This window comes from Anopheles gambiae, chromosome 2 (genome assembly GCF_943734735.2).
Source record: "Anopheles gambiae chromosome 2, idAnoGambNW_F1_1, whole genome shotgun sequence".
NCBI lineage: Eukaryota > Metazoa > Arthropoda > Insecta > Diptera > Culicidae > Anopheles > Anopheles gambiae.
This window is the reverse complement of record NC_064601.1, coordinates 81814599-81824211: the sequence shown is the minus strand read 5'-3', so window position 1 is coordinate 81824211 and position 9613 is coordinate 81814599. Positions and strand designations below refer to the sequence as shown.

The 9613-nt window shown below is 40.4% G+C and overlaps 1 protein-coding gene across 14 annotated transcripts in view; it reads right to left on the bottom strand.

Moving 5' to 3' along the window:
- LOC1274953 (longitudinals lacking protein) overlaps positions 1–9613 on the bottom strand; it is a 93069-nt gene that overhangs the window by 30886 nt on the left and 52570 nt on the right. For 7 of the 14 annotated variants that reach the window (XM_061652518.1, XM_061652517.1, XM_061652520.1 and 4 more), the window contains exon 7: positions 1933–2682. The exons of the other annotated variants lie outside the window; for them this stretch is intronic. In XM_061652518.1, the coding sequence (XP_061508502.1) occupies positions 1933–2682 (750 nt within the window). The remainder of the gene's footprint in view (positions 1–1932; positions 2683–9613) is intronic. 14 annotated transcript variants of the gene reach the window in all.

Here is a 9613-nt window from a genome sequence, read left to right as displayed (position 1 = left end):
TACCCTCTGAATTTATGTACTTTATGTACACAAGATGCTTTCTACTAAACGGTATGGTTACGTATGTGGCATGTGCCGATTTGGCATAATGCAATAGGTTTAACTCGCAACAAACACGCGCACAGAATGATGTCTTCTTATTTGAAGCACTTTCTGTGTCAGTGTGTTTGTTTTGCGAATTATTTAGTGTATATTTGCTGAAATTATGTGTATGTGTGGAAAATGTTGGAGTAATGTTATAAATTTGAAAAGTGTATAGTGAAAAGAATGAAAAAATAAAGTGATTCGCGATGATATTTAAAACAATGTAAACACACGGTAACACACTAAAACAAAACAGGGAGAAAATAGAAAACATAAAGTTCGACATTTTAACGAGATACTGATAGCCACATCTCAGGAAATTATTACTGCAATAATGAAAAAGAACACAATAGTGGTAGTAGAAGTAATAGAAATAAGAGTAGTAGTAATTAAACAATCATAAAACATAAAAATCGAGTACAGAGAGGTTGTTATTATAGCATCAAAGTACAAGCTGTTTTCCAAATATCTATACAGGCTTATCAATAGAGAAACAAAACAAACCAAACAAAGCAAGATGTACACACTTCACGCAAAAACGATAAAATCAAATGAGTATCGCATTACAGAGTAAAATAATAGCAATCGGAAAATCAGAAATTGCAATCATAGATGAATCGAAGTAAAACACTCTTTTTAATTAGTACTAATAAAGACTTAATGCTAGTATTATGTTGAATATAAGTTTATCTAAGAGTTGAAGACAACAGGAGAATATGAAAGTAAGGAAATCGTTAACTTCCCCCATTCCGTAGAATACCCCGCCAAAACAGACCAACAAATATCACAAAACAAAACGAAAGAATACCGCAACACCACCAATTAAATTATAAATAACAATGGAGAAACACAAGAAACGTAGTAGAATGACAGCGAAATGTATATAGAAAATAAACAACATTCCCCCACAGATGATATGTTTTATTGGCCCCGCCTCCCCCGAGACACGAACAGCGACAATTAATTAAATTAAACCAGTAAAAACAAATCACCTTACAATATTATAGAGTAGTGGTAATAAAAAGTGAAGTGCGAACAGAAGAAGAGTTCCGGAATTGAGAAGTAAACAAAGCAAAACTGAGTATACCGTTAAACGTTCAACAAGAAAGAAAAACCACCACGAAATTAGTCTGCTGCGGAAGTTGCAACATCCCGTGCGAGAAAAAAAAATACTTAAGATGATGATTGTGTTAGGAAAAGATTAATTCGAACGATAAGTGATACCACCTTAACTCATCGAGATTAATAAAAGCGTGAGGTGAGAGACTGCAGCGGCGAATCATTCCATTCTTCATGGAACAACATTCGCCCGCAGCAACGTCACTCAAAACACTCAGTAACCCAAAGAAAATTGTTAGTTAGGAAAGAATAGCTATCATTTGGTAGTATGAAACATAAATCAACTCAAACTCTCTAAAAAAAACTTTTAAACGAATCACTTCCTATTTAAGAGAAAGTAATTTTCATTGCAGATGAACAATCAAAGTTGCATGTTGATGAAACTACCATGAAAACATATATAAATCAAGTTCCAACATGAAGTGATTGAGTGACGTGTAATAAGAGTTTGTTATTGACTCCGTATCCCGAAAGAGTAGTTTAGAAAAAAAGAGCTTCTTGATCATCACGATCACACGTAAGAACAAAAATGTAGATATCAAGAACATATCTTACAAGAAAAGAATATAAAGTGTAACTGTGTGTGAATGCTTTTTTTTATCGTACACCGTCGTGTATAGAAATATGTTTTCAGGTGCAGAGAGAAGCGTATGTAAGAGATAGGAGAATAAAAATGTTGATTTCGTGTTGTGAGTATTGTGTGTGGTTGTGTTTTTTTGTTTGTATTACCGCACTCATCGAATATGTACGTCGTCGCCGTGGTGCCATCCGGATGCAGCTCCGTCTGTTTGATAATCTTCTCCTTCTTCAACAGATCCTCTATCCGCATGGCATCGATTATGGTGGCAGTGGTGGTGGTGGTGGTGGTCGTGTTGCCACCACCCGCTGCCGTTCCACCTCCAGTCGCAACCAGCGTCGCGCCACGCATAGGTAGCATTACTGTCGTGCCCCCGCTGGTGGTCGATGGTTCCGGCGAGGAAGGATCGGGATCGGCCGTAAACAGGATGTAGTTGTTATCCTTCTTGGTCACCACAATGTTTTTGCTCTCCAGCAAACAATCGTTCAGTACGACCGGCGTTGCGTGTGTGATCAGCGTGGTTGGTGTCGCTTCGTCACCGCTTGCCTCGGCGGCCAGCGTCGCCGTTATGGTCATGGTTGTGCCGGCGGAGGAACCGGCACTACCTGCACCCGTAGCGTCACCGCACACAGCACCGCTTACGATCATCGTATTTTGCTGCTGCTGCTGCTGCTGTTGCCTACCCGACTGGCGCAATCGCAGCTCTTCGTGGTGCGTAATGATGGGGATATCATTTTCCTCTACCAGCAGGGCCGGTTCGGCCGTTGTGACCGTAATAGTTTTGATCTTTTTGCCTCCCGTCACATTCCCACCACCGGTAGAAGCTGTACCATTTCCGTTGTCGCCCAAGGCAGAGCTGGCCGTGCGCTTCGATGTCAGTATCACGACTTTGCGTTTGGTGCCTGCAACGAAACAAACATTTGCACACGTTAGAACACGCTGCTTTCGGGGCAGATTTCCAAAATGGGTACATTCCAATTGCGCTACATTCACCAATTCTACTTTATGGGTCACACTGTGTGCGAGGCCTTGTGTATGTGGTGTCCGGTTTGGTGTCCGGATGTGGTACGAACAGTTCACCGTAACAACACTATCGATAGTGGGGTTTTGCGACCTTCTTATCCATGATGTTTGTTCGTGTCTGGTTGTTCATGTTTTCTCCACGCACACACACGCGCGCGGCTTTTGTGACATGCATTGTTCTTCGATTATATGCTTTTTCTAAAGAGTTTGTGTTTGGTTGTGATTGTGTAACTTTTGCACATTCATTATTTAAACGACTGTGTATTTCTTTATATTAATTTGAATTAAAAAAAAAACGTTTATAAAACACAAGTTTTCCTTTTCCTAGTGCTGGAAACATTTAAACTTAAACATTGTACACTACATTTTAACCAAGAGTAAAAGCTATTGAAACGAACATATTTTTAAAGAGCAAAAAATACAGGATGAAAAGTACGGAAAATACAGATAAAATTAACACTTGGGGAGTGGGGAAAGCTTTACATGAACACAAGCACCGTTACAATATAAGCTGACACAGTGTACTATCCATCACATTGAGCCCAATTTCTGTTGTTGCATATTAAGCATATGTTGTTGTGTTCTCCTCTGAAATGTACAATTTAAATTGATAATACCAACAGCTTACATCAATAATTATGGGATATTTACACTAAAACGCACTAAACGCATTGGCAAGTAGGATTTTATTGCAAATCTCCATTCCTCCCTAATAAATATGAAAATGTGTAATTATGTATTTTACAGAACAATTGCTGAAACCATTCTAGCCATTCCCTACGATTTTGATGGTGGAGAACAGGGGGTGTTATTATACTTTAAACAAGCTAATTAAATCCAATTAAACCAAACGCCCATGTTGTTATTTCTCTTGGCTAGCTATCGTTTTGTTAGAGTTTTAAGCAATATTTAGTTGAACAATGTGAAGCAATGTTTTATTTAAACTGCTGATTTATTTATGCTAAATGTAAGAAGAGCCTTTAAACGCACAAGTACTCTCTCACTACGCACACATTTAGCAACAGCATTATGAATGGAAACAAAACCCCAAAAGCAATGTGGTTAAATGAGATGAAATAATTTATTTGTTCGCTGTTGGAAATGGTAGAAGAGTCGTCGTATCTGTCTCCTCACTTTTCTCAATGGGACATTTGCAATGATTGGATGCAGCAGTTAAAAGTGTTATCCTAATTGGGCCATGTTTGCATTCCCTTAGCATTTGGGGTATTGGAAAAAGTAATTTGTCTCATATGAAGATGTGTTGTTAGTCAATGGCGATGGAGATGATTCTTCTATTTCAATTACGTCTGCCAGCTTCGCCTAATTATATTGCCTGTTTTTTTCACTTTAAACAGCACTACACACATTCGTCTGTTTTTTAATCAATATATATATGCAGAGCTGAATTGGTAGTGCTATAGTTTCCTTTCTGACGAACATGATTGATGCAGTTTTGTAATATCCTTTCAATCTCTCTCTGTCTTTCGCTTTCTCAAAGCGATATCCTTCAGCATCATCCACTCGTCTTGTTAGTTGTGCGGACCGAAAAAGAGAAAAAAGAAAACAATATGTTATTGATTGTATAATAATTAGCGTAAAAAAGGATTCAGTACAATCACACGTGATCATCGTATAAGTACATCAGTTAAATTGCTACATACAAACCCCATTGGATTCGTTGGAAGATACAATTGTGGTTTGCTTCCGTCGCTTTGATCTCCCTGCGAATCCACCATTACGTACCTAACATAATTTAAAACAAGTTAGTATGAACACACACAAAAGAAGAGCGCACTACATTTCAGTTGCTTTTCTGTTGCTTTCTTTCTTTGTTTTCAGCTTGTGCTGCACCTGTATTTCAGTTATCGACAAAAAATGGCACTAATATTTCGACATTACACTGTGGTTTGTTATTTCTCCTGCGTCTTTTTAAACTGTTTTTGTTTCTTTTCTAACATACAATTTCACTATGTTGGGTATAAGTCTTTTTTGTAACGATTGCACTACTGCAGTTTGACTGATAATTCGATTTGATCCTACGTTATCAAAATAAAAACGTAACAACAACAACGGTTCTGGCAAAACTTTACCAATAACGGTATTATGAGGTTTTATCATTTATATATCACACTTTCTACAAGGTATATGTATCTCTTTTTTTCTATTTGTTTCTCCCATCCGAACAAGCCTCAAATTTCTACTTCCGTCGCGGGATTATATTTAAGCGATCCACGGTCAAATTATAAAAAAGGAAACTGATCGATAAAGCTCACTTGGCACTAGACTGGGTTAAGATCGATCAATCAGGTTAATAATACCGCATCATTCTGTGCGTAAAATTGGCCCAAGCCAACCACAAGTCGTACTGTATAAACGCTCCTTATCCAAAGACGATAGCAATTACATATTTGATCTAAACAATAAATAACAATGTGGGGAGAGTATGATATGGAGGTGAAGCGCCTACCACAAGACACACACTAGATCACTAGAGCCATTCGAATCATTGCCACATTCAAATGATATGTCCAGCCAAAGGAGGTAAACTCATTTTTTGAGAGATCACTCTCATAACTTGCGTGTGTGTGTATGTGTGGTGTCTTTCCTTAGTAGCGGAATCATAAAACGACTAGAACAAATATTAATCTTTTTTTGTTTTGCTTCAGATGCAAATTTAAACACAGCACAATCAAAATAAACAAGAGAGAGATAGAATTCTGCCATTAGAGTTTCAATCCTGTCTCCTATCAAAGTCAAGCGCTCTGGTCACTGCTACTGTTGGCACTAGGGGAAAATCCATAACGGTCACTACTACTACTACTTGCTGCAGCATGGTGTTGTAGATGGCGATGGTGTAGATACTGCTGCTGCTGCTGCTGGCGCTGCTAGAAGTAGTACTTTATGCACACCCCGGACTCCAAGTGACGCTTCAAGTGCGATCCCTGCGAGAAGGCTTTCCCACACATCACGCATCGAAACTTCTTCATGCCGCCACATTCGTACCTATAGAAAATGGGGGGAGGGGGAGGGGGGAGATAATTTCGCAAACACCGGACACAAACACACACAGAGGACAGAGAAAAATTGGTACGTTATTTTTAAATGTACAGTAGGTGTTGCTCCTATAAAATCAATTTTTTAGGCATCAAGATCAAGACCCCTACGAGATCCGCAGAGGCCAAAGACAACCGCGTTGCTTACCTGATGTGTCGCTGCAGCGAGCTGGCGTCCTTGTAGTTTTTATCACAATCGCGCCGCGGGCACTCGTAGCGCCCGACGGCGTTCAGAAATTTGGACAGATCGGAAAACTTAACGTCGTAAAGAAAGTCGTTCAATTGCAGAAGGCTTCGTCTGCTGCTGCCGCCGCTGCTGTTATCCAGCAGGGATGAACCGCTCCCTCCACCTCCTCCACGACGCCCGCCGGAAACTACTGTCCCGGCCGCCATCGAGGACGACGGCGCTGAGGTCGTGGATGATGGGGCCACCACCGTGCTACCTGCGTTTTTGACAGAAGGAAAAACGAATCCGGAGGGAACCATGTTCAACAAACTAACTTTTCTGCGCACATTGAACGTACACTGAAGAAGGGGGCAGAGATGAGATGTTGTGATTTATATGTTGGAATTGTTGGAGGCAGTGGGTGTGATTTTTGTGGCATTGCTGTGTCTGTTTCTTTAAGGCCATTAGACTATGAGGGACTTGTTCGCAATATTGAGAAACGAAAAACGAACAGGGAAAAACTAGAGAGAAAAGAACACATCAGGGGGGGCAGCAATACACGTGTTGGGGACACGCAAAATACACAAAAACACACAAACACACATTCATAGCACGCTACTAACAATTGAGTAACACACACACAACAAATCCACACGCGCGCACAGACACGATGATGATGAATGGAAACATTGAACTAGTGTGTGTATGTGTGTGGCCCTATACAGGACTTGGTTCTCTGCTCTAAACTTGTCGAACAATTATGAAAACATAATGAGATATATAGAATAGCAAATCCAACGACATGGTACTACTATGATATGATACCACAACACGAACTAGAAACTTCTTCCGGTATGCGGTATCTTGTAACCGAACGCCAAGAAAACTATGTTTATGTGCGGGCTTTAAGTGGTGAGCTGTTGATGATTGATGTTCACCGTCCTATTATTCTGTCGTCCGTAATTCCTAATCAAAAGTAGTTCTTTTACATGTGATAATAGGCGACAAAATGAAACAAATTAATGATCTAGTAATAAAACAAAGCTACTGGTTAATCGTTTTTTTTTTTTTTGCTAGGCGGGGCAATAGATGATGGAGAGCAAACACAGGGAGACGCAAACGCTAAACGCCAAACGCACTTAAACAGATTGAATTCCAGCACAAAAAGAGACGCAACACAACTCACACACCACTAGCCACACGGACAAACGCGAAAATGAACGATCGCATGCGCGCGCCACACGTGAAAACTCGTGAAAATATTATTCCTTTCTTGTTATTTATCACACTTTTTTTGTTAACATATTGCACCGAAATACCCTCCAAAAATCATGTCAAACCCCATTTTGAAAACAAGTCGCGAGCTTTGCTTTGCTTTCGTATTACAATTATCAACTTTATTCAAGGGTTTTGCACCTTTTGAAGAGGTGAGCAGCGCGCGCGGGTGTGTGGGTCAAAGCGCGAATTTCAAAAAGTTTTGTAAACTCAACGATAATTTTGGATTGCTATTTTGGAGTCGTTAATTTTGGGGAGATCACACAGCTGAAACTAAAAAAGAAAAAACACATTAATGAGCATAAGGTTAAGGTTTTGTGTGTAATAGCGTACGGGCGCGCGATAGAGTGGACACAACCATCACAAGGGACATATCTTGTGGCAGAGAAGAACACACACGACGGGATAAAACGCTACAAAATCAAACAAAAAGGCCAAGCCGTCTCTCCCTTTACTTTTAAGTTATATTTACGTATTTGCGTAAAATAATTTGGCTCATGTTTATTGGTATGGTTTCGCGCATCTACGGTTCCTACGGGAGCGCATCATCGCCACGTGGTCATAAACGATAGCTCCCCCTCGTACCACCCTCCCCGCGCCGTACTGGCACCTCACTAACTGTCAGCTATTTCGAAGCTATCTCTCTTAAATAAAACGACGCGTTTTAGGACAGAGCGTAGAAGAAGAGATGAAGAAAATTAGGGACGAAAAACTAAAAACTGTACGACACAAAATGAGCTATACGTGTGTAAAAAAAAAACTTATGCGATAGGAGGAAAATTGGAAAATGAAACGCGACCGATCGACACCGCTCTGCTCGCGTACGGGTACGTACTATTATCTATATCCACCATCGGTATGGACATATGGTTCCCTATCTATATATTAAATATGGGCCCGTCTCTTACAGTTATTTGATGCTGCTAATTGACTGCTCACACCGTTCTCAGGTGACAAGAAACACACATGTCACCGGCAGAAGAAAAGCCTCTCTCACTTCCGAATGAGACAAAACAAACATTCAAAGGAGTTATACTTCCGAATCACTAGCAAGGTGTAAACATTCTTTTCAGGATATCTTTTGGGGCGTTTTATATATGGCCTTACACAAACTAACTGTGTTTATAAGATGTTCCTCCCTCCGCGTGAGTGTGTGCACACGCAGGTTTGATGATATTTCGATTTGGTTCGAACGAACCGTTGTTACGTCTTTTGGTTGCGTCACAAATGTATACATTACGAGAAAAATAGTATCTAGCCCTTAAACTCTAGCTTAAATTCTACTTTTACAATCCACTGCTCCACTCCTTCTCCTTTTGTGCCTTTGTCTAGTGCTATTTTATCCCGACTTAGATTCTAGTCTTTGATCGAATCATACCCTCTAGTACAGGCAAGATGATAATGGCATCTATGGTTGGTTGTGTTTAATTTGGTGTGTAGAATGTGTTATAAGGATGCATTAAAGCGCATCCTTGGGTAGAGAGAGGTTGTGTGCCCCGTTCCAGCCGTCGCTAGCGAAAGAAACAGTGAGATCAATCTGTCGCCTGCAGATCCTCCTCTTCTCTGGCTTGGTATGTTCGTTGGACACTTATTCAACATAGGTGCTACTAAAATCATTTGGTAAAAAACAGTATTGTCCTACGTTCGATACATTCCAAGTGGAAGGATAACATGTGCAAAGGAGGCAGGCACATATGGGAACAATTTGAAAGCAATTCGTATCACTTCAGCAACGTGTCAAGTATATCGGTGATGATCATACAACTAGAAGATCCGCGAACAAAACGTTCGTGACTCAAGTCAGGTGCGAAAATGCAATCGCAGATCTTAAAATAAGCTGAGGTATACAGGGGAGGGAGAAGGGTAAAACCGATTATAAACCGATTATCATCTATCTCCTTCCGAAAGTGGAAGTGGAACACTTGAAAGGATTAAAATGACAGAATAAACGTTCTGCGCGCTCGCTTACACAGAAGAAAACACGCGCAAAGCTTCAGGTAGAGAGCGCTCCTGCTGCTACAATTTAAATCTAAAGCAAATGAAGAACTGATCATATAAAAGTGAATTGAATCAAATGAAATACACACGCGCTCTCCATACGTAAACAAACTTCACCTCACATAAATGGAAGCAAAACTAGGAGAACAAACAGGAATGAAGGTATGACGTCTTATATAAACACAAATGGCACACGTATCAAGAGAGTCGAAACCACCCCCATTAATATCCCGTTGCTGCTTCTGCTGTTGCTGCCTAGGACGCGCTGCTGCCACGCTGCCCTACTGCATCGGGGCGGGCACGTTCTTGAGTGCATAG